Genomic DNA, 26,112 nt, shown 5'->3' with positions numbered 1-26,112 from the left:
CACACATACACACACACACTAGGTGTTAAAGTACCACTGATTGTCACACACACGCACACACACACTAGGTGTTAAAGTACCACTGATTGTCACACACACACACACACACACACACACACACACTAGGTGTTAAAGTACCACTGATTGTCACACACACACACACACACACACACACACACACTAGGTGTTAAAGTACCACTGATTGTCACACACACACACACACACACACACACACACACACACACACTAGGTGTTAAAGTACCACTGATTGTCACACACACACACACACACACACACTAGGTGTTAAAGTACCACTGATTGTCACACACACACACACACACACACACACACTAGGTGTTAAAGTACCACTGATTGACACACACACACACACACACACACACACACACACACACACACACACACACACACACACTAGGTGTTAAAGTACCACTGATTGTCACACACACACACACACACGCACACACACACTAGGTGTTAAAGTACCACTGATTGTCACACACACACACACACACACACACACACACACACACACACACACACTAGGTGTTAAAGTACCACTGATTGTCACACACACACACACACACACACACACACACACACACACACACACTAGGTGTTAAAGTACCACTGATTGTCACACACACACACACACACACACACACACACACACTAGGTGTTAAAGTACCACTGATTGTCACACACACACACACACACACACACACACACACACTAGGTGTTAAAGTACCACTGATTGTCACACACACACACACACACACACACACACACACACACACACACACACACACTCGGTGTTAAAGTACCACTGATTGACACACACACACACACACACACACACACACTAGGTGTTAAAGTACCACTGATTGTCACACACACACACACACACACACACACACACACACACACACACACTAGGTGTTAAAGTACCACTGATTGACACACACACACACACACACACACACACACACACACACACACACACACACACACACACACACACACACACACACACACACACACACACACACACTAGGTGTGGCGAAATTATTCTCTGCATTTGACCCATCACCCTTGATCACCCCCTGGGAGGTGAGGGGAGCAGTGAGCGGCAGCGGTGGCCGCGCCCGGGAATCATTTTTGTTGATTAAACCCCCCAATTCCAAGCCTTGATGCTGAGTTTGATGGACATACTTCTTGACTACCGGAGCATCTTACTCACCTCCATTGCTCCCTCGAACAGTCTCCCCAACACGTCCCTCCGCTTGTGCGTCACCCTCTCCATGGTCTCCAGCTTGACGATGACGGCGTCTATCTTGGACACGATGCTGCCGATGGAGTGCTCCATCCTGTCCACGCGTCTCACCAGCCTGCGAGAGGAAGCCGTGGCGGTTGAGGTGCAGGTACGCCACACAACCAGACGGGGATGAGGCGCAAAAAAAAACGCTCACACTTGGAACTCCTCGTAGGAGACGCCGCCCGAGCTGCTTCCCCGTCGACGCGAGCTGTGCCCGCTGTCCTCGTCGTCGTCCTCCTCGGAGTCTTCCTGGGTGCGCGGGAAGCTCCGCCCGCTGCAGGGTCTGGTCAGAGAATTGCGCTCCAGGTCCAAGTCCTCCTACACGGTACGTTTCCGACAGGAGGGGGAAAAGTAGTGGGACGCTGTAGTTTGCATGCCAGGCCGGTAGGTGGCGATGTCACCCTTTTAGAATACACTTCAACTTGTGTCGCTCGTCTTTCTACTCACTCGCTCCTTCTCGAGGTCGTCCCGCATTTGTTGATGGTCGTGTTCCGTCAGCTCCTGGTCGCCGTCGTGGTCGTACTTGGCAAATATGGCCTGGATCTCAGCGTCCGTGTGGCCTTTCCTGAACACGACATATGCATCAACACAGTCAGGAAGTGACTGGAAATGATCTTAAATCAAGTATACTGGAACAAAGACAATATTGTTGCGCTTGTAACGCAAAAGCAAGACAACTTGATCTATTGCATCAAAGCAAAGAGCAGAAGAATCTTATTACAAACCCCAAAAGCAGTGAAGTTGGCACGTTGGGTAAATGGTAAATAAAAACAGAATACAATGATTTGCAAATCCTTTTCAACTTATATTCAACTGAATGGACTGCAAAGACAAGATATTTCATGTTCACACTGAGAAACTATTTTTTTTTGTGCAAATAATCATTAACTTAAAGGCCTACTGAAAGCCACTACTACCGACCACGCAGTCTGATAGTTTATATATCAATGATGAAATCTTAACATTATAACACATGCCAATACGGCCGGGTTAACTTATAAAGTGACATTTTAAATTTGCCGCTAAACTTCCGTAGACCGGGGAACACGGGTATGCCTTCCACATTGAAGCCAATACGAAAAAGCTCTGTTTTCATTTCATAATTCCACAGTATTCTGGACATCTGTGTTCGTGAATCTGTTGCAATCATGTTCATTGCATTATGGAGAAGGAAGCTGAGCAAGCAAAGAAGAAAGTTGTCGGTGCGAAATGGACGTATTTTTCGAACGTAGTCAGCAACAACAGTACACAGCCGGCGCTTCTTTGTTTACATTCCCGGAAGATGCAGTCAAGATGGAAGAACTCGGATGACAGAGACTCTAACCAGGAGGACTTTTGACTTCGATACACAGACGCCTGTAGAGAACTGGGACAACACAGACTCTTACCAGGATTACTTTGATTTGGATGACAAAGACGCAGACGTGCTACTGTGAGTATGCAGCTTTGGCTTCTAAACATTTGATCGCTTGACCGTATGTGCGCAACTTTTTTTTGCGTATGTACGTAACTTTTTAAAAATATATAAGCTTTATGAACCTTGGGTTAGGTGAACGGTCTTTTGGGCTGAGTGATTGTGTGTGTTGATCAGGTGTTTGAATTGTATTGGCGTGTTCTATGGAGCTAGGAGCTAGCAGAGGAGCTAGGAGCTAGCGTAACAAACACGCAGGTGTTTTTATGCAGGATTAATTTGTGGCATATTAAATATAAGCCTGGTTGTGTTGTGGCTAATAGAGTATATATATGTCTTGTGTTTATTTACTGTTGTAGTCATTCCCAGCTGAATATCAGGTCCCACCCGCCTCTCACAGCATCTTCCCTATCTGAATAGCTTCAACTCCCCACTAGTCCTTCACTTGCACTTTACTCATCCACAAATCTTTCATCCTCGCTCAAATTAATGGGGAAATTGTCGCTTTCTCGGTCCGAATCTCTCTCACTTCATGCGGCCATCATTGTAAACAATAGGGAACTTTGCGTATATGTTCAACTGACTACGTCACGCTACTTCCGGTAGGTGCAAGCCTTTTTTTTATCAGATACCAAAAGTTGCAATCTTTATCGTCGTTGTTCTATACTAAATCCTTTCAGCAAAAATATGGCAATATCGCGAAATGATCAAGTATGACACATAGAATAGATCTGCTGTCCCCGTTTAAATTTAAAAAATTCATTTCAGTAGGCCTTTAAGAGTTTAGTGGCAGCAATACGTTGCAAAAAAGTTGTCACAGGGGCATGTTCACCACTGTGTTACATGGCCTTTCCTTTTAACACTCAGTAAAGGTTTGGGAACTGAGGAGACACATTTTTGAAGCTTCTCACGTGGAATTCTTTCCCATTCTTGCTTGATGTACAGCTTAAGTTGTTCAACAGTCCGGGGGTCTCCCTTCTGCTATTTTAGGCTTCACACATTTCCAATGGGAGACAGGTCTGGGGCCGTACTTATCAAGCTTCTTAGAATGACTCCTAAGAAGTCTGCTAAGAGTTGACTTAAGAGTAAATAAATTCTTGGCTGAAAGCTGCACTTCAAAGTTAGTTATCAAGCGTCTTACTCACACTTTCAGCGAAGTGTAGGACTGAATCTTAAGTGTCACACTCAGAGCTGAATGACGACATTACTATGTGCCGTAAACGCAATTTTAGGTGACGTCATTTCTGTGTCCATAGAAATGACCAATCACGGAAAGGAATCAATGCGTTGTCTAAGAATAAAGAAATATCTTGGAAATATTTAAGTGGACAATGGGAGTGTATATTTTGACAATAAACTACAAAATAATACAAAACAAACTAGTCCCCGCCGGCACTCACGCTACCGCTCCCTCTCTTCTCTCGCCCACACACTCACTGACGTCACTCACCTCACGGCCACACACATACGCTACTGTCATAACATTTTCTTTCCAATTCATTAATTAGGCAACTAATTTGAAACTGGTGTGGGTGGCTCTATATATACTAGCCCACTGCAGACACATGCAGAAATCAACAAGGAATCGAAAAGTATTAAATCTGTGACAAAAATAATATCCGCTCTGTCTAAACGATACCGTTTGATCAGCTGCTCGTCATCAAAAAAAAAAAAACATTGTTCCGTTCCCTGAACGTTGGCGCACGTCTCTCTCGCCTCAGTGCCATCCCCTGCTGGCAACTCCTAACCACTTAAGACACCTCTGAAGGTCTCTTAAATATCGTGGAGAGTAGGAGTGATTCTTAGACTTAAGAACGTTGATAAAAAGCTTTTATTCTTAAGTTTGAGAGTAGGACTACATTTCGCAAATTCTCAGGACTTAAGTGTAAAATGGCACTCTAAGAAGCTTGATAAGTACAGCCCCTGGACTACAGGCAGGCCAGTCTAGTACCCGCACTCTTTTACTATGAAGCCACGTTGATGTAACACGTGGCTTGGCATTGTCTTGCTGAAATAAGCAGGGGCGTCCACGATAACGTTGCTTGAATGGCAACATGTGTTGCTCCAAAAGCTGTATGTACCTTTCAGCATTAATGGTGCCTTCACAGATGTGTAAGTTACCCACGTCTTGGGCACTAATACACCCCCATACCATCACACATGCTGGCTTTTACACTTTGGTTCTTTTCCTCACGACGTCCACAGTTTCCAAAAACAATTTGAAATGTGGACTCGTCAGACCACAGAACGCTTTTCCACTTTGCATCAGTCCATCTTGGATCAGCTCAGGCCCAGCAAAGCCAGCGGCGTTCCTGGGTGTTGTTGATAAATGGCTTTCGCTTTGCATAGGAGAGTTTTAACTTGCACTTAGAGATGTAGCGACCAACTGTAGTCACTGACAGTGGGTTTCTGAAGTGTTCCTGAGCCCATGTGGTGATATCCTTTACACACTGATGTCGGTTTTTGGTGCAGTACAGCCTGAGGGATGGAAGGTCCGTAATATCATGGCTTACGTGCAGTGATTTCTCCAGATTCTCTGAACCTTTTGATGATATTACGGAGCGTAGATGGTGAAATCCCTAAATTCCTTGCAATAGCTGGTTGAGAAATGTTGTTCTTAAACAATTTGCTCACACATTTGTTGACAAAGTGGTGACCCTCGCCCCATCCTTGTTTGTGAATGACTGAGCATTTCATGGAAGCTGCTTTTATACCCAATCATGGCACCCACCTGTTCCCCTGTGGGATGTTCCAAATAAGTGTTTGATGAGCATTACTCAACTTTCTCACTCTTTTTTGCCACTTGTGCCAGCTTTTCAGAAACATGTTGCAGGCATCAAATTTCAAATGAGCTAATATTTGCAAAAAATAACAAAGTTTACCAGTGTGAACATGAAATATGTTGTCTTTGCAGTCTATTCAATTGAATATAAGTTGAAAAGGATTTGCAAATCATTGTATTCTGTTTTTATTTACCATTTACACAACGTGACAAGTTCACTAGTTTTGGGTTTGTACATAAAGCTTGGGGTAAATCTCTTGATGGTCACTTAAAGGGGAGGCACCCAATTACTCACGCTTAACAGCATATATGAATGGTAAACAAGAACAACATTGTTATGTGCACAATAGAACAATGGCAGTGAATAATGAGGACAAAGTCAAGTAAACAGGTGTGGTGAATTATGTCCTTAAAGCAACCGCTACAATATTCACTTTTTACACTCTTTATTCATCGGTGTCTTCAGGTTGCGGTGCAGAATAACAATGCAGAGTGTTAGAGCTGTCCTTGATTGTCAACACATCGTTTATCTGACGCCGATAAGCAAACACATGGTGTACAAATGTCTTCCCTGATTACGTCTTGTCCTTGTGGAAATGTACTTAGAAGGGTAAAGGATGTCTTCCATGCTAAGGATGGAGCCCAGGCTGTTTATCGTGATATAATGTTCCTTTTCTGCAGAACATATTCTGTATTTTACATTTTTTTAATACAATTCTACAAAACTGTCATTCCGACTCCGTCTGGACTCCTCCTCCATGAGGTGTTCAGTCAAAGAATGCTGCTTATACGTTCATAAATAAAGTAAATCCAGCTATAACTGTCATGTTATACAATACAAAATAACAAATACTGATTTTGTTGTTTCTTTAAAAAAAAAGTTAAAATATTGCAAGAGTTAAGTCATAATATTTCAACAAAAAAGTGTCCCACATTTTTTGGGGAAAAAAAAACTTTTGAGAATAAAGCCTCACATTTATAAGAAAAGGTTTTTTTAGAAAGAAAAAAAAACACAATACAAAAAACATTCTTCAATTTACGAGAAAATAGTTCATGCAGCGAGTAAAAAAAATCCCAGTGTCGAGAAAAAAGTATAAATAAATATATATATATATATATATATATATATATATATATATATATATATATATATATATATATATATATATATATATATATATATGTATATACACACACACACACACACACATATATACATATATATACGTTGGGTCAGAAAAAAACACAGAGGCTATATCATCGCTACAAGCCTGTTTTGCAGGTATATTCCGGTATTGAGCACTGTATAACGGATAAACCACAGAAACCTCGACTATATATACATATATATACACATACACTAGGGCTGCAACTAACGATTAATTTGATAATCGATTAATCTGTCGATTATTACTTCGATTAATCGATTAATAATTGGATAAAAGAGACAAACTACATTTCTATCCTTTCCAGTATTTTATTGGGGAAAAAACAGCATACTGGCACCATACTTATTTTGATTATTGTTTCTCAGCTGTTTGTACATGTTGCAGTTTATAAATAAAGGTTTATAAAAAAAAAAATTCAAATTCAAATTAAAAATTTTTTTTTCAAAATTAAAAATTAAAAAATTGCCTCTGCGCATGCGCATAGCATAGATCCAACGAATCGATGACTAAATTAATCGCCAACTATTTTATAATCGATTTAATCGATTAGTTGTTGCAGCCCTAACACACACATATACATATATATATATATATATATATATATATATATATATATATATACACTACCGTTCAAAAGTTTGGGGTCACATGTAGATGTCCTTATTTTTGAAGGAAAAGCACTGTACTTTTCAATGAAGATAACTTTAAACTAGTCTTAACTTGAAAGAAACACACTCTATACATTGCTAATGTGGTAAATGACTATTCTAGCTGCAAATGTCTGCTTTTTGGTGCAATATCTACATAGGTGTATAGAGGCCCATTTCCAGCAACTATCACTCCAGTGTTCTAATGGTACAATGTGTTTGCTCATTGGCTCAGAAGGCTAATTGATGATTAGAAAACCCTTGTGCAATCATGTTCACACATCTGAAAACACTTTAGCTCGTTACAGAAGCTACAAAACTGACCTTCCTTTGAGCAGATTGACTTTCTGGAGCATCACATTTGTGGGGTCAATTAAACGCTCAAAATGGCCAGAAAAAGAGAACTTTCATCTGAAATTCCACAGTCTATTCTTGTTCTTAGAAAGGAAGGTTATTCCAAAAAATTGTTTGGGTGACCCCAAACTTTTGAACGGTAGTGTATATATATATATATATATATATATAAATATATATAAATATATATATATATATATATATATATATATATATATATATATATATATATATATATATATATATATATATATACAGTATATATATATATATATACAGTATATATAAATACACACATACATATGTACTCACACACATACTGTATATACATATGTAGACATACATATACATATAATATATATTTTTCATATATATACATATAGACATACATATACATATAAATGACTATATACTGTATGTATATTTATACATATGCAAATATGTGTATATATGTATATGTAGGTCTATATATTTGTGTGTATATATGTATGTATATATACAGTATGTGTATACATGTATGTACCGGTATATATATATATGTGTGTATATACAGTATGTATGTATATATATATATGTGTGTATATACAGTATGTATGTGTATATATATATGTGTGTATATATGTATGTATATATATATATAAGTGTGTGTATAAATACTGTATGTATATGTAAAAATGTGTAGATGTACTGTATATATGTGTGTGTATGTATGTGTATATATATATATATATATATATCAAGAAAAGTAATTATCTACCCATCCATCCATCCATTTCCTACCGCTTGTCCCTTTCGGGGTTGCGGGGGGCGCTGGAGCCTATCTCAGCTGCATTCGAATGAATATTATTGTAATATTACATGTCTGTTCATGTGGGGGAAAAAATGAAGTATTGCAACTTTATTCAAGTAGTAGTATTTTTTTCACAAGTATGGCGCGGATGATACCATAATAAAATAAAGAATAACAAGTATACAGTTTAATGGCGCGGGTGAGTAAGCAAACACTCACCCTTTCAGGTGCTGTCGTAGTTCATCCAGGTTGAGTTTCCCCCCAGCCTGACGTAAAGTGTCCGAGATGTCGTCCACCGCCGTCTTCTTCAGCCTCAGCTTCATCAGGGCTTTGTTACAACCCTGAGCGAGCGACACGAGGCAGCACTTGTAACTTTGGTCCCGGCTACACGGAGGGCGACTCCTTACCTTCTTGATGAGGTCGCTCATCTCCATGTCGGACCTCTGCTGAGACATGTCCGCCTTCACCTCCGAGTAGGTGTCATTGATGATGGCCAGGAACATGTTCTGTGTGCGACACGTGTCAGCCAGACTGCTCTCAGGTCAATGTGGACCTGGCTACCCCCGCTGCTCACCATCAGGATGAAGAAGATGAAGAAGACAAACGTTGTGAAGTAGATGGGTCCCAGTACAGGGTTGGCCTCTTCGATCTCGGAGAACTCAAAGTCCCCCAGAATGATGCGGAACTGCGTGAAACTACAAGATAAAATGACAAAAAAACAACACATGACTAGGGGTGTAACGGTACGTGTATTTGTATTGAACCGTTTTGGTACGGGGGTTCGGTTCGGAGGTGTACCCAACGAGTTTCCACACGAACATATTAAGTAGTCGCCTAAGCTAAAGTCTTAACAAGCTGCTCTGCTTCTTCTGCGTCTGTCTCTGTCAGTCCTCTACACAGCACCCAGCATTGTCACACCCACACAAACATCTGATTGGTTACAAACAGAGCGGTAACAGCCAATCAGCAGTGTGTATTCAGAGCGGTAACAGCCAATCAGCAGTGCGTATTCAGAGCGGTAACAGCCAATCAGCAGTGCGTATTCAGAGCGGTAACAGCCAATCAGCAGTGCGTATTCAGAGCGGTAACAGCCAATCAGCAGTGTGTATTCAGAGCGCATGTAGTCAGTGCTTAGCGTTTAGCAGGTAATCATCAGGCAGCGGACTCTCCCCAAATGAGAATAAACACCTCCCAGTCAACTACTAGTAACATCACTATGAGCCCGTTGACCTTCTAGAAATATAAACAGCAGCTCAGCTCACTCGCAGTCCTGGCTTGTCTTTTTCTGTACGAATGTGTGGTTTTATAGTAAAAATAGTCCTTGTAGTACCATCTTTGTTTTTTTTCTGAGGGAGGGATATGAGGAGTTTACTTGAGGTGAGGTGTTAATTAGAACGGAGGCCTTTATCTGTGCAAATGAATATGAGGAATTTACTTGAGGTGAGGTGTTAATTAGAACGGAGGCCCTTTTTTGTACGAATGTGTGGTTTTGTAGTAAAAATAGAAACTCCTTGTAGTACCATCTTAGTTTTTTTTCTGAGGGAGGAATATGAGGAGTTTACTTGAGGTGAGGTGTTAATTAGAACGGAGGCCTGTTTTTGTACGAATGTGTGGTTTTGTAGTAAAAATCCAACCTCCTTGTAGTACAATCTTTGTTTTTTTTCTGAGGGGGGAATATGAGGAGTTTACTTGAGATGTTAATTAGAACGGAGGCCTTTATCTGTACAAATGAATGTGAGGAATTTACTTGAGGTGAGGTGTTAATTAGAACGGAGGCCCTTTTTTGTACGAATGTGTGGTTTTGTAGTAAAAATAGAAACTCCTTGTAGTACCATCTTTGGTTTTTTTCTGGGGGAGGGATAAGAGGAGTTTACTTGAGGTGAGGTGTTAATTATAGTGGAGGCCTTTATCTGTACAAATGTGTTTTTTTTTTTGTAAAACAAAATAGGAACCTCTTTGTAGTACCATCTTTGGGTTTTTTCTGAGGGAGGAATATGAGGAGTTTACTTGAGGTGAGGTGTTAATTAGAACGGTGGCCTGTTTTTGTACGAATGTGTGGTTTTGTAGTAAAAATCCAACCTCCTTGTAGTACAATCTTTGTTTTTTTTCTGAGGGAGGGATATGAGGAGTTTACTTGAGGTGAGATGTTAATTAGAATGGAGGCCTTTACCTGTACAAATGAGGAATATGAGGTGTTTACTTGAGGTGAGGTGTTAATTACAACGGAGGCCTTTTTTTTGTACGAATGTGTGGTTTTATAGTAAAAATAGAAACTCCTTGTAGTACCACCTTTGTTTTTTTCTGAGGGAGAATATGAGGAGTTTACTTGAGGTGAGGTGTTAATTAGAACGGAGGCCTTTATCTGTACGAATGTGTGGTTTTGTAGTAAAAATAGAAACTCCTTGTAGTACCATCTTTGTTTTTTTGCTGAGGGAGGAATATGAGGAGTTTACTTGAGGTGAGGTGTTAATTAGAACGGAGGCCTTTATCTGTGCAAATGAATATGAGGAATTTACTTGAGGTGAGGTGTTAATTAGAACGGAGGCCCTTTTTTGTACGAATGTGTGGTTTTGTAGTAAAAATAGAACCTCCTTGTAGTACCATCTTTGTTTTTTTGCTGAGGGAGGAATATGAGTTTACTTGAGGTGAGGTGTTAATTAGAACGGAGGCCTTTATCTGTACAAATGAATATGAGGAATTTACTTGAGGTGAGGTGTTAATTAGAACGGAGGCCTTTATCTGTACAAATGAATATGAGGAATGTACTTGAGGTGAGGTGTTAATTAGAACGGAGGCCCTTTTTTGTACGAATGTGTGGTTTTGTAGTAAAAATAGAAACTCCTTGTAGTACCATCTTTGTTTTTTTGCTGAGGGAGGAATATGAGGAGTTTATTTGAAGTGAGGTGTTTAGTGAATTTGTTCAAGTGGAGGACCAGAAGCTAGCAATTAATTGAGGCATGGCGGAAATAGGCTGGTGTTAAAAAGTAGGAAAGGTCATGAAGGAAAGTGTTGATTAATTGAGGGAAGGTGAACATTAGAGCTGAGGCCACTATTTGAGGAAATATGGTAGCTTCTTGTTCTTACATGCTGGCTTGGAAGGTGCAGAAGTCGTCCACCTGGGTTCCAAAGAGCAAGTAGGCCAGCTGGGCGTAGGCCAGGAAGATGATGAAGAACATGATGGCGAAGCCCACGAGGTCCTTGGCACAGCGAGACATGGTGCCTGTCAGCTGACTCATGGTCTTGTTGAAGTTGATGAACTTGAAGAGCTGCGAGACGGCGTCAACGGTCAGCACCTTTTGATTGGAACTTTGTGTTGCAGGTGTGTGCGCACCTTGAGCCAGGAAAAAAAGACGATGACGGCGACCACGTTGTTGAAGTGCACCTGCAGGTCGGCCAGAGGCTCGAAGGCGGGGTGAGTGGTGTAGTTCTCCAGCAGGCTTTTGAGAAGATGCCCGACCATGGCCGTTCTGGTTATGTTCATGATGATCGCCACTACGCTCAGCTGGGGAATCGGACCCGCATTGCACAGTGAGACAACGGCCGACGTCACGTGGCGTCCGTGTACGTACCGTCACCATGGCGACATCCAGACAGTTCCACAAGCTGCGGAAGTAATGCAGGCGGTGGATGCGGATCTCCAGCGCCTCCTCCACCACGTAGTAGAGGATGAACAGGCAGAACATGACCTCGCACAGAGCCACAAAGTAGTCCCAGCTGCTCACGTATCGGATCAGTCGCACGCTCTGGAACTGCCAGGAGGTCACGACCCCGCCGGTCGCGGGGAACTCCACCAGCAACCTGGCAAATATAAGCGTTAAAATATTAGGGATGTCCGATAATGGCTTTTTGCCGATATTCCGATATTGTCCAACTCTTTAATTACCGATACCGATATCAACCAATATATGCAGTCATGGAATTAACACATTATTATGCCTAATTTGGACAACCAGGTATGGTGAAGATAAGGTACTTTTTAAAAAAATTAGTAAAATAAGATAAATAAATTAAAAACATTTTCTTGAATAAAAAAGAAAGTACAACAATATAAAAACAGTTACATAGAAACTAGTAATGAATGAAAATGAGTCAAATTAACTGTTAAAGGTTAGTACTATTAGTGGAGCAGCAGCACGCACAATCATGTGTGCTTACGGACTGTATCCCTTGCAGACTGTATTGATATATATTGATACATAATGTAGGAAGCAGAATATTAATAACAGAAAGAAACAACCCTTTTGTGTGAATGAGAGTAAATGGGGGAGGGAGGTTTTTTGGGTTGGTGCACTAATTGTAAGTGTATCTTGTGTTTTTTATGTGGATTTAATAAAAAAACCAAAAAAAAACCGATATTGATAATAAAAAAAACGATACAGATAATTTCCGATATTACATTTTAACGCATATATCGGCCGATAATATCGGCAGGCCGATATTATCGGACATCTCTATAAAATATACACGCTAGGGGTGTAACGGTACACAAAAATTTCGGTTCGGTACGTACCTCGGTTTAGAGGTCACGGTTCGGTTCATTTTCGGTACAGTAAGAAAACAACAAAATATAAATGTTTTGGTTATTTATTTACCAAATGTGTAAACAATGGCTTTATCTTTCTAACATTGGGAACACTATAATAATTCTGCCCACGTTAATCAACATTAAACTGCCTCAAGTTGTTGCACAGATTAAATTAAAATGACAAAACTTTTCTTCTACATATAAAAATATAAAAAGTGCAACATTAAACAGTTTCAAGTCAACTCATCATGCTTAATTTATTACAGCATTTGGGAAGCCTGTAGTTGAATTTTATTATGTAAATGTTATATTTGTATCAACATGTGATAGCAGGGACCCTGCCGTTCAAAACCAGGCTGCTGCATTACTAATGATTCATGTAACTATAGCTGAAAAAATGGTACAATAGCAAAAAGAGAGTCTATTCATCCCTGAACACCATGGAGTTCATGTAGGCTTAATGATGCACTTACATTATTATATCAACTATCAGAGACAGAAACTCTTCATTTAACATAATGTCCTTTTTCGCAGCTTCAACACAGCTCAATCAACACAGAAAAAGGTCAAGTGAAATAACAGACAGACAGGGCTTTGCTGTCCGTAACACACACACACACACTGCTGCTGATTGGCTGTTACCGCTCTGTTTGTAACCAATCAGATGGTTGTGTGGGTGGGACAATGCTGGGTGCTGTGTAGAGGACTGACAGACATAGTCAAAAGGAAGCTGATACTTAATATGTCCGTGTGGAAACTCGTTCGGTACACCTCCGAACCGAACCGAAACCCCCGTACCGAAACGGTTCAATACAAATACACGTACCGTTACACCCCTACTGTCGAGCTTTGAGAAAATGAAAGGATTTTAAGTGCGCCTTGTAGTCCGGAAAATACGGTAATAGAATTCTAGTAAATATGAAATATGAAGTCATATATAGGATGAGGCTTACCTGGCGATGCAGAAAAGGTTGATGTTTCCGTTGTAGACGGCAAAGTCGAGGAAGACCGCCCTGGTGCCCCTGTCCAGCCACAGGTGGTCCTTGAGGAACTGCAGTTGGACCGCCGACTCCTCTTTGGTACGGGACAGGTCTTGGTAGTACCCTCCACCTCCGTATTTAGACACCTGGCCCCAGTAGCTGCTCCCGTTCATGCCGCCCTCCGCCGTGTGTCTCCACCTGTCAGAGAAAACACCCGTCGTCATCGTCACGGCGTGGGCTGACAAGACGGTGGAGTGGGATTGACAGGGGACGCTCACGCCGTTCCGTTCTTGGGCCCGAAGGGGGCGGTGTCCTCGTTGGCGGGCGTGTAGACGTTGTAGCAGTCCTGAACTCGGTCTCTCAGGTCTTCGTGCACGCTGCAGGACTCGTTACGAACTTTGACCTGGCGTAGACGCGGCACGCCGAGGAGGAGATTCTCGTAGAAGATGAGACTCTGGTTCTCCGGCAGGCTCTTGTTGTTGTACCACACCTCCCAGTACATGCCCTTCAGGAAAGGGCCCTCTGTGTACTGGTGGCAATGAGTCATGTTAATGTACATGTTTTTCTCAATTCTATGCTCACGATGCATTTTACCTTCCAGAAATCCTCCACGGTTGAAAGGCTCCTAAAAGTGGCTGCCTCTCCAGCGGAAAGCGGCGTGTCCAGGAACAGCTGCGACATGACTTTGGTGTAGTAATACATGTTGGTGCTCACCATCCCGTACGTCACTACATGGCGTGAAACACAAGAAAAGACTTTAAGGGGAACAGCTCATTTTTGAAGTGTATCATTTACAAACCCCGTTTCCATATGAGTTGGGAAATTGAGTTAGATGTAAATATAAACAGAATACAATGATTTGCAAAATCTTTTCAAGCCATATTCAATTGAATGCACTACAAAGACAACATATTTGATGTTCAAACTCATAAACTTTATTTTTTTTTTGCAAATAATTGTTAACGTGTGTTGTTCTCCAATGAACACTTTACGACAGTTCTATGTTTCCCTTTACGGCTATTCATGCTGGAGGCGGGGCAGTGGGGGCTGCTGGGATATGGCTTGTCCTGGAGGGAACTATGTTGACATGTCGGCTGCCTCAGTGTCGGAATAAAACTCAATATACTTAATATACGTTGTGTCTACTAAGTCTATATAAACATTGGTAGCAGAGGATGGTTTGAAGATGGCTGCGAACTACAGAGTACCGCCGAAGTTTGACGAAACCAGGCCGTATGAATGTTGGAAAAATGAAGTTAACATATGGGCACGAGTTACCGAACTCGACAAGAAGAAGCAGGCGCTTGCTGTGGCTTTGGGTCTGGAAGGACGAGCCAAGGATATCGCTATGGAGATACCAGCAGACGACTTGGACAAAGACACTGGTATGGCGACATTACTAGCAAAACTGGACGGTGTGTTTCAGCAAGAAGAAAAGGACCGCGCGTACGAAGCGTATTCCCAGTTTGATCGTTTAATGAAAGACAGTTCCGTTTCAATGGCAGACTACATAATTGACTTTGAGCAGCGATACAATCGAATTAAAAAGTACGACATGGCGCTTCCAGATGCTGTGTTAGCCTTCAAGTTGTTGGACACGGCCTGCCTCGATGAGAAAAACAGACAACTTGCACTAACGGCGTGCCCCGACCTAAAGTTTGCGTCCATGAAGTCGGCACTCAAGCGGATTTTTGGAGCGAAAACGGCGCCAGGTTTGTCGCACGGGATTCAACTAAACCAAGATGCAGCTTTCTTCACTGAACAACGACAACGACAAGGACAGGGAAGACGGAACACGTTTCAACAGAAGAGTGAAAGGACACCGTTGCCGGGCACCAACCCATTGGATAAGTTCGGTAAGCGTTCAAGATGTGCCGTTTGTCAAAGCACATTTCATTGGGCCAAGGACTGTCCTTACAAGAAGAACGAACAAGTAAGACTAACAGAAGACGAAAATGTAGAAGAAGTTAACATAACGTTGTTGACAAATGACCCTATGTCTGACGCTGAGATTTTCATAACTGAATCCCTGGGATCAGCCATCATAGACACGGCATGCACTCGTACAGTATGTGGGGAGAAATGGCTTGACAGTTATGTTAGTTGTCTCAGTCAAGAGCAGACAGACAAAATGATGAGGACAGAAAACACCAGTTCAAGACCATTTCGTTTTGGAGATGGCAACTTAGTATATTCCACCAGAAAAGTGAAACTACCTGCCAAAATAGGACAAACAAAATGTCACATTGAGACAGAAGTGGTCAACGCTGACATTCCACTGCTGCTGAGTAAGTCCTCACTGAAGAAGGCAGGAACTGTTTTAGATATGGAGAATGACAGAGCAGTGATGTTTAAACAGCAGATTCCTCTTGAGTTCACCAGCTCAGGACACTACTGTGTGGACATAAGAGACAAAAACAGCACAACACAGCAAATGAAAGATGACGTGATACTTGCAGCGACAGCTGAAGATGAAGTCCTGACAGTGACAGAAAACATGTCTTCAGCCGAAAAGCGCAAAATCCTTCTCAAGCTACACAAACAGTTTGGCCACGCATCTGCAGACAGGCTGCAGAGGCTAATTCAAAGCTCGGGTAATAAAGACAAGGACTGCCTCACTATTTTGCAACAAATAGTGCATGATTGTGACATATGTCAGAGATACAGCAAAGCGAAGCCGAGGCCAGCTGTTGGTCTGCCTCTAGCTACAGAATATAATGAGACGGTGGCGGTGGACCTGCATGAGTTGGAGCCAGGAGTGTGGTATCTACATGTGATCGACCAATTCACCCGGTTCAGTGCAGGAAGCATTGTGAAGACAAAGAAGGCCTCTGAAATGGTCAACGCCCTCATCCACACATGGATAAGTGTTCACGGCCCTCCTCGTATTTTGTACAGCGACAACGGTGGAGAGTTCAATAATGAAGAGTTTCGTGACATGGCCGAAAACTTCAACATCGAGACGAGGACAACAGCAGGATACAGTCCCTGGAGCAACGGGCTGTTGGAGAGACACAACCAGACTCTCACCGACATCCTACTGAAGGTGAAACGGGAAAATGGATGTGACTGGCACACTGCCCTAGACTGGGCTCTTATGGCTAAGAACTGTATGCACAGTGTTCATGGTTATAGCCCACATCAACTGGTATTTGGTCAAAACCCTAACCTTCCCTCTGTATTAATTGATAAACTACCTGCACTCGAAGGCACTACTGTTAGTGCAAGGGTAGGACAACACATATCAGCGTTGCATGCTTCTAGGAAGGCTTTCACTGAAGCTGAATGTTCAGAGAGAATAAGGAGAGCGTTACGTAAGCAGCTCAGATCCACAGATGAAAAATATGAGACAGGAGACAAGGTCTATTACAAACGAGCTGACAGTACAGAGTGGAAGGGACCAGGGATAGTTATTGGTCAGGATGGGGCTGTTGTATTTGTAAGACATGGTGGTATCCTTGTTAGAGTACATCACTCGAGGCTTAATAAGTTACACACAACTGCTCAAAGTGAGGTTCTCGATGACACAAACAGTGAGATAATTGTACAGAATCAAGCAGCAGACAGTGAAAACACAGATGTAGTGAACAGAGCCACAGGTGGCTCATTCAGTACACAAAACACAGATGCTGATAACGAACAGGAAAGTGACAGAGAGTCCAATGCAGGAGAGGGAGCTCATTCGTTAGTGACTCATAATGATGTAATTCAAACTCAAATGGAGCACAATGTCTATAATGATAACCCTGTTATTCCTGTGTCCAGTGTCAAGGTAAAAGCGGGACATACTGTAACCTTTATGAAAAGTGATGAAAGTGTTCTATGTAAAGCAAAAGTCCTAGGTAGAGCAGGCAAAGCCACAGGAGGGTATAAAAATTGGTATAACCTGCAATTTATTGAAAATGATGGGAGTCATGGTCAAAAAGAAGCTGTTGATCTGTCACGTGTGAATAGTCTCAGCATTGAGTCCGATTCAGAAGTCATGGATGCTGATGTACTTATAACAAAAGACATATCATTTGATGAAGCTAAACAAATAGAGATTGAAAACTGGAACAATAATAATGTTTTTGAAGAAGTTGAAGATACAGGCCAAAGATGTGTTTCCACCCGTTGGGTCTGTAGTCTAAAAGAAACTGAGAACGGTATTGTGCCTAAAGCTAGACTTGTAGCCAGGGGTTTTGAAGAGTTCAATATCCAACAGTTGCAAAAAGATTCACCAACCTGTGCTTCTGAATCCCTGAGGTTATTGCTAGCAGTGATTAGCCAAAATCAGTGGAAGGTCCATTCTATGGACATTAAATCTGCCTTTTTGCAAGGCATGGAGTTATCAAGGGACATTCATGTTCAACCCCCCCCAGAAGCAAACAGTAAAGGGGTGCTATGGAAACTTAAGAAATGTGTATATGGTCTTGCTGATGCATCACTTTATTGGTATAATAGAGTGAAAGAAATAATGCTGAGCACAAGTGGTAAAGTGTCACAAGTGGATCCTGCAGTCTTTTATTGGTTGGATGAACAATGCAAAGTAAAAGGGGTACTTGCATGTCATGTGGATGATTTTCTCTGGGCAGGTTCACAAAACTTTGTAACTGATGTGATTCCTCGACTGAAGTGTGCGTTCCGTGTGGGACGTGAGGAACATGATAATTTCTGCTATGTAGGAATGGACATTGCCACTGTAAATGGTGTAATTGAGATGAATCAGCAGGGCTATATTGACAACATGCAACCCATAAACATGCAGCCAGCACGTGCTATACAGAGAGATTCAGCTCTTAGTGAAACGGAAAGAGAGCAGCTGAGATCAAAAATAGGACAAATTCTTTGGGTTGCAAAACAAACTAGACCTGATGTTATGTTTGACGCTTGTATTTTGGCATCTATTCTGAAAAATGCTACTGTGCAGTCCATTCATGATGCAAATAAGGTGATTCGTAAACTTAAAGCAGGAAAGGTTACTCTGAAATTTCAACATTTGGGTAATAATGATGCTTTGAACTTGACTGTCTTCAGTGATGCCTCGCTGGGAAACTTGCCTGATGGAGGTACTCAAGGAGGGACATTGATCACTCTCATGGGGGAAAACGGGAAGTTTTCTCCTCTCTGTTGGCAATCTAAGAGGATCAGGCGTGTGGTGCGGAGCACCCTTGCGGGAGAGACACTCGCTATGTCGGATGGAATAGACAATGCTATTTTCCTTTCTACTCTTTTTTCGGAGCTCACTACTGGGACCACCAAATTAAATGCTCCCACGTTGGTCTGTGTGACTGACAATCACTCTCTTTATGATGCCCTTAAGTCCACTAAACAGGTCACAGAGAAGAGACTTCGGTTGGATATAAGCGGGATCAAGGAGCTCATTCAGAGTAAAACAATCAAAAAGGTGCTCTGGTCAGTGACAAAAGCCCAACTAGCTGACTGTCTGACGAAAAAGGGGGCATCATCCCTAGTGCTCTTGAAAGCACTATGTGAAGGACTGTGGAATCCACCCTAATTGGAATTCACCCTAATTGTTGTTTAAAAAAAAAAAAAAAAAAAACACAGGCGAGAATGCTGATTGTATTTTGTTATTTTCTTGAATGTTTTTCAATTGCCTTTTCCCTTGTTGCACTTGGCTTTTGTTTTTCTTATTTTAAAGAAAGAAGAGGGAGATTGTTAACGTGTGTTGTTCTCCAATGAACACTTTACGACAGTTCTATGTTTCCCTTTACGGCTATTCATGCTGGAGGCGGGGCAGTGGGGGCTGCTGGGATATGGCTTGTCCTGGAGGGAACTATGTTGACATGTCGGCTGCCTCAGTGTCGGAATAAAACTCAATATACTTAATATACGTTGTGTCTACTAAGTCTATATAAACAATAATAATTAACTTAGAATTTCATGGCTGCAACACGTGCCAAAGTAGTTGGGAAAGGGCATGTTCACCACTGTGTTACATGGCCTTTCCTTTTAACAACACTCAATAAACGATTGGGAACTGAGGAAACTAATTGTTGAAGCTTTGAAAGTGGAATTCTTTCCCATTCTTGTTTTATGTACAGCTTAAGTTGTTCAACAGTCCGGGGGTCTCCGCTGTAGTTTTTTACGCTTCATAATGCCAAACACATTTTCGATGGGAGACAGGTCTGGACTGCAGGCGGGCCAGGAAAGTACCCGCACTCTTTTTTTACAAAGCCACGCTGTTGTAACACGTGCTGAATGTGGCTTGGCATTGTCTTGCTGAAATAAGCAGGGGCGTCCATGAAAAAGATGGCGCTTAGATGGCAGCATATGTTGTTCCAAAACCTGTATGTACCTTTCAGCATTAATGGTGCCTTCACAGATGTGTAAGTTACCCACTAATACACCCCCATACCATCACAGATGCTGGCTTTTACACTTTGCGCCAAGAACAGTCCGGATGGTTATTTTCCTCTTTGGTCCGGAGGACACGACGTCCACAGTTTCCAAAAACAATTTGAAATGTGGACTCGTCAGACCACAGAACGCTTTTCCACTTTGCATCAGTCCATCTTGGATCAGCTCGGGCCCACCGAAGCTGGCGGCGTTCCTGGGTGTTGTTGATAAATGGCTTTCGCTTTGCATAGTAGAGTTTTAACTTGCACTTACATATGTAGCGACAAACTGTAGTTACCGACAGTGTTTTTTCTGAAATGTTCCTGAGCCCATGTGGTGATATCCTTTACACACTGATGTCGATTTTTGATGCAGTACCGCCTAAGGGATCGGAGGTCTGTAATATAATCGCTTACGTGCAGTGATTTCTCCAGATTCTCTGAACCTTTTGATGATATTACGGAGCGTAGATGGTGAAATCCCTAAATTCCTTGCAATAGCTGGTTGAGAAATGTTGTTCTTAAACTGTTCAACAATTTGCTCATGCATTTGTTGACAAAAGTGGTGACCCTCGCCCCATCCTTGTTTGTGAATGACTGAGCATTTCATGGGAGATGCTTTTATACCCAATCATGGCACCCACCTGTTCCCAATTAGCCTCTTCACCTGTGGGATGTTCCAAATAAGTGTTTGATGAGCATTCCTCAACTTTGTCAGTATTCATTGCCACTTGTGCCAGCTTTTTTGAAACATGTTGCAGGCGTCAAATTCCAAATGAGCTAATATTTGCGAAAAATAACAAAGTTTTCCAGTTCGAACATTAAATATGTTGTCTTTGCAGTCTATTCAATTGAATATAGGTTTAAAAGGATTTGCAAATCATTGTATTCTGTTTTTATTTACCATTTACACAACGTGCCAACTTCACTGGTTTTGGGATCAATCAAACACTTCTTGTTAAAATACTGAACAGATGTTTATCGGGATAAGGTCAACATCTGTTCAGTATTTTAACATAAAAGTGTTTGATTGTGAGGCATTAAAAGCCACAAAATGCAACGCAGGGTTTCCCACACATTCATTTATTTGTGGCGGCCCGCCACGAAAGAATTACGTCCGCCACAAATTTTAAAATAAATAAATAAATAAATAAAATATATATATATATATATATATATATATATATATATATATATATATATATATATATATATATATATATATATATATTTTTTTGTCCTGTCCAGCTTCTCAGGCAAATCATATAGTTGATGTAGATGCCCATATCGGCTGTTCAGATTTACTTTACAAAAGAGAAGTGTAGGATACTTCTCTTGTTGCCTTATTTGTATTTGACTTTATTAAATGTATTTATATTAGAAACACAACATGTGTATATAACAAAGGGTGCAAAGTCTGCAGGCAGTAGGAAACACATGGTTAAGTGTAGGGAGTAAAACTGATGGCAGTCTAAAGTTCTAGATTTTTGGAGCTCTTTGTTCAGTGGATCAGATGTTTGATGAAGCTCTGTGTCTATCTACCACCACTACTGTTTTCTGTTTATTTGTTACTGACTGTGGCAGGACACCTCTGCCTCTGTTTCACTTTATGTTGCTGGTAAATAATATGGTTAAAGTTAAATTATTTAGTATGCACTAATTAAAGGGGCAGAGCTTTAAGAGACATTTTAGCTTTTATATTTTATAAGATATATTTTTTGTAAGAACCACAATTAATAAATATATTTCAGTGAATAACTTATTGTTCAAATCTGTATATAAATATGTACATAAAGTGTTGTAATTATATTGTAAAATGGATGGATGGATGGATGGACGTTTAAAACAAAACAGTTATTATTAATTAGTAAGTATACATTTTTTGAGCCTTTTTAGAGAAAATCAAATCATTGTAGTAAATTATGCAAATTGCTTGATGATGTCATGTTGACCACGCCCCCACCGCCACAGGTATCTTGGCAGTTTATGGGAAACACTGCAAGGGGTCCATCAGACCCACAAACGCTGGCTGAGTAACAACAATATGAACATTACACAAGGGTTAAGCACCATAATTAGTACTTGAAATGGGGTCAACAAGCGAGAGTCGCCCCTGACAGTGACTCCCATTGTCTTGCCCCGCCTGGCAAAATCTGCTCTAACTCGCCGGCCAGAGTGCGCCAGGAAATACTTTCCAGAACCGCCCTTAACCACACGTACGCTGGCATTTTCCTCCCTCTGAAGCAGCATAACCAAGGCCGGGGGACGGCGTAAACCATTAGTTCCATACTTTGGATGCGGACACCCTCCGTTTTTTGTGTGCCAGTCAGTGAAATTCAAGCCCCGTGTTGCGTTATCCCATCTGTGGAACTCATAAATGACAACTTTTTACTCCGCAGGCACGATATGAGTCATAAGATTCACAGATGAAGACGTAACTAGAGTATAATAAGAGTAGAGTCTAACATTTTAGGTCTTAAGTGTGTCTCTGTGTTTTCTTTTTGGGTGTGTCGGCATTAAACACAGAGCATGCTTTCGTTTCATGGTGACATTTTTTTGTTGCGATGTTGAAAAGAAATACGCTAATGGAGGATGCCCAGAGGGATACGTTGTGGTTTTCTGGGACCATGTGTTTCTGATCATTGTGGTCGGAATGTAAACAAACTACTGGCCCCACCGCTTTGTACACTGTAAAAAAAAAAAAAATGCCATTGGAAATTCACATGATCTCATAATTGCATTACTTTCACAGCAACATTTGCAGTACTGGAACTGCACAGCTGTCATTCTTACAGTTAATTACAACAAAGTTACAATGAAATACTGTAACTTCACAGTTGTGATTGTATAAATCAGTGGTTCTCGAACCTCAGAAAACACTTCCAAGTACCACCATAATGACCAATAGGGATGTCCGATAATGGCTTTTTGCCGATATTCCGATATTGTCCAACTCTTTAATTACCGATACCGATATCAACCGATACCGATATCAACCGATATATGCAGTCGTGGAATTAACACATTATTATGCCTAATTTGGACAACCATGTATGGTGAAGATAAGGTACTTTTAAAAAAAAATAAATAAATAAGATAACTAAATTAAAAACATTTTCTTGAATAAAAAAGAAAGTAAAACAATATAAAAACAGTTACATAGAAACTAGTAATGAATGAAAATGAGTAAAATTAACTGTTAAAGGTTAGTACTATTAGTGGAGCAGCAGCACGCACAATCATGTGTGCTTACGGACTGTATCCCTTGCAGACTGTATTGATATATATTGATATATAATGTAGGAACCAGAATATTGATAACAGAAAGAAATGGGGGGAGGGAGGTTTATTGGGTTGGTGCACTAATTGTAAGTGTATCTTGTGTTTTTTATGTTGATTTAATAAAATTTAAAAAAAAAAAACGATACAGATAATAATAAAAAACGATACCGATAATTTCCGATATTACATTTTAACGCATTTATCGGCCGATAATATCGGCAGGCCGATATTATCGGACATCCCTAATGACCAACATTAAAATACAGTAGCCTCTGTACCGAGGATGTCGTTGTGGCTTGTACAGCCCTTTGAGACACTTGTGATTTAGGGCTATATAAATAAACATTGATTGATTGATTGATAGCCTAGTAGGCCTAAGTAATGATTTTAAAACAAGGCAGAGGTTTTATTTAACACGCATATTTAATATTTTTGTCACACAATTTGAACAGTAACACTGTGTTTGAATATTCAATTAAGTTTTTGTTTGGCGTACCACTAGATTAGAATCACTGGTATAGATCATTACTAGGGGTGTAACGGTACACAAAAATTTCGGTTCGGTACGTACCTCGGTTCATTTTCGGTACAGTAAGAAAACAACAAAATGTAAATTTTGGGGTTATTTATTTACCAAATTTGCAAAATCTTCCACCAAAAATATTTTTCTTAGTGTAATATTTGATGTGAAGTAATGGGAACCTTGGATAGGTCAATAATTCATAATAACATTGATTTTGATTCAATATTATGTTTTGAGCAATGACAGTTTGAAAGAAAAAAAAAACAGCTTTGTTTTATTAGTCAACATTGCAACTTTTTCTAAATTACATTTAACCTTTAAGCTTTTTTTAATTTCACTTTTGTTATGTTTTTGTTTATTTGAATAGAATTTTTAGAATGTGCCGTGGGCCTTTAAAACATTAGCTGTGGGCCGCAAATGGCCTCCGGGGCACACTTTTGACACCCCTGCTATAGATAATAAAAAATTAAATGTGATAAATCTATGGATAAAAAGCAGAACCTGGCATTTATCATAACTCTCTCACTCTCTCTGTCTCTGCCCCTCCCTCACCAATGCTGCTGCGCGCACAATTTGTTTTGTTTTCAACCCCTTCTTAACCCTGAACGTACATTGAAAATACACGCAACCCTAACTCAAAATGCCGGACATTTGAGGCATTTAAGAAACTCCGCCCTGACAGCTCCGCAAAAGAGGACATGTCCGGTGAAAAGAGGACGTATGGTCAGTCTATCCTAGCCCGTTAGCTGCTAGCATGCCGTGTGTTGTGCCTCCTCTCAACGTGCGTTACGCTACTTAATATGTCCGTGTGGAAACTCGTTCGGTGCACCTCCGAACCGAACCGGAACCCCCGTACCGAAACGGTTCAATACAAATACACGTACCGTTACACCCCTAATAATTACAATAAAACTACAACTACTCACTGTAACTTCACAATTGTGGTTAAATTGTTCATCACTCTCTTGGTTTAACAGCATACTGCCACCTACTGTACAAGAGTGTGCAACGTAGAACCCCGTAAGAGACAAATCACATTGAATTCACAGTAATTTGACTTTGATTACAGTATTTTACTGTGACATAACAGTGAATTGCTGCAAAATATAAGGGTATTGTCATTTGTTGTATTGTTACAGTATATTTAGATTACAGTATTTTACAGTGACATAACAGTGAATTGCTGCAAAATATAAGTGTATCGTCATTTGTTGTATTGTTACAGTACATTTAGATTACAGTATTTTACAGTGACATAACAGTGAATTGCTGCAAAATATAAGGGTATTGTCATTTGTTGTAATGTTACAGTATATTTTGATCACAGTTTTTGACTGTAAAAAAAAAAATAGTGTTAAATGCTGTGAATTCCTGGCACATTGATTACAATTTGTCTCATGATCGGGTGTTCCTAATCGGGCGTAAATGTTGACTCACAGACGCAGACGGTGACGAGGAAGGCGATGTAAGTGAGCATCTCCCTCAGGACGTTCCAGAGGTACCTCTCCCGGCTGCTGTCGCTGTCCTCCATCAGCTCCGTGCCCCAAAGAACTGCACAGGTGAGCGGAAATATGCAATTAATATCGTAAAAATCTTGGTACATGGAAAAAAAGAGGTTGAATCCTATATAACAGGGATGTCAAAGTGGTTTTCATTGAGGGCCACATGGCAGTTATGACTGCCATCAGAGGGCCGCTTGTAACAGTGAATAATGTATGAATTTGCCTCTGGATTTCATTATTAATTATATAAATTGTTTTAAGTAGACTGTCCATTTTACAGTAAAAACTTTACATTTACAATATTTTACTGTAAAATGTTTTTTTTTAATTTTTTACAACATTTTACTGTCGATTTTACAGTAAAAACTTTAAATTTACAAGATTTTACTGTAAAATAGTGTTTTGTTTTGTTTTTTTTACAACATTTTACGGTAAATGGAAAAACAGTACCACTGTTTTTTGGGGGGTTTTACGGA

At 40.7% G+C, this 26,112-nt stretch overlaps 1 protein-coding gene across 1 annotated transcript in view; it reads right to left on the bottom strand.

The window, feature by feature from the left end:
* The window catches only part of pkd2 (polycystic kidney disease 2), a 39,168-nt gene that overhangs the window by 6,373 nt on the left and 6,683 nt on the right, over nucleotides 1–26,112 (bottom strand). Inside the window, exons 2-14 of the mRNA XM_062032942.1 lie at nucleotides 25,572–25,685; nucleotides 14,586–14,719; nucleotides 14,270–14,520; nucleotides 13,965–14,189; nucleotides 12,056–12,284; nucleotides 11,818–11,988; nucleotides 11,571–11,752; nucleotides 9,061–9,181; nucleotides 8,894–8,992; nucleotides 8,706–8,827; nucleotides 1,781–1,898; nucleotides 1,488–1,651; nucleotides 1,259–1,406 (exon numbers count right to left, since the gene is read on the bottom strand). Coding sequence (XP_061888926.1) covers nucleotides 1,259–1,406; nucleotides 1,488–1,651; nucleotides 1,781–1,898; nucleotides 8,706–8,827; nucleotides 8,894–8,992; nucleotides 9,061–9,181; nucleotides 11,571–11,752; nucleotides 11,818–11,988; nucleotides 12,056–12,284; nucleotides 13,965–14,189; nucleotides 14,270–14,520; nucleotides 14,586–14,719; nucleotides 25,572–25,685 — 2,078 coding nt within the window. The remainder of the gene's footprint in view (nucleotides 1–1,258; nucleotides 1,407–1,487; nucleotides 1,652–1,780; nucleotides 1,899–8,705; nucleotides 8,828–8,893; nucleotides 8,993–9,060; nucleotides 9,182–11,570; nucleotides 11,753–11,817; nucleotides 11,989–12,055; nucleotides 12,285–13,964; nucleotides 14,190–14,269; nucleotides 14,521–14,585; nucleotides 14,720–25,571; nucleotides 25,686–26,112) is intronic.

Source organism: Entelurus aequoreus, linkage group LG22, assembly GCF_033978785.1.
Source record: "Entelurus aequoreus isolate RoL-2023_Sb linkage group LG22, RoL_Eaeq_v1.1, whole genome shotgun sequence".
Classification (NCBI taxonomy): Eukaryota; Metazoa; Chordata; class Actinopteri; order Syngnathiformes; family Syngnathidae; genus Entelurus; species Entelurus aequoreus.
This window is presented reverse-complemented; position numbering and strand designations above follow the sequence as displayed.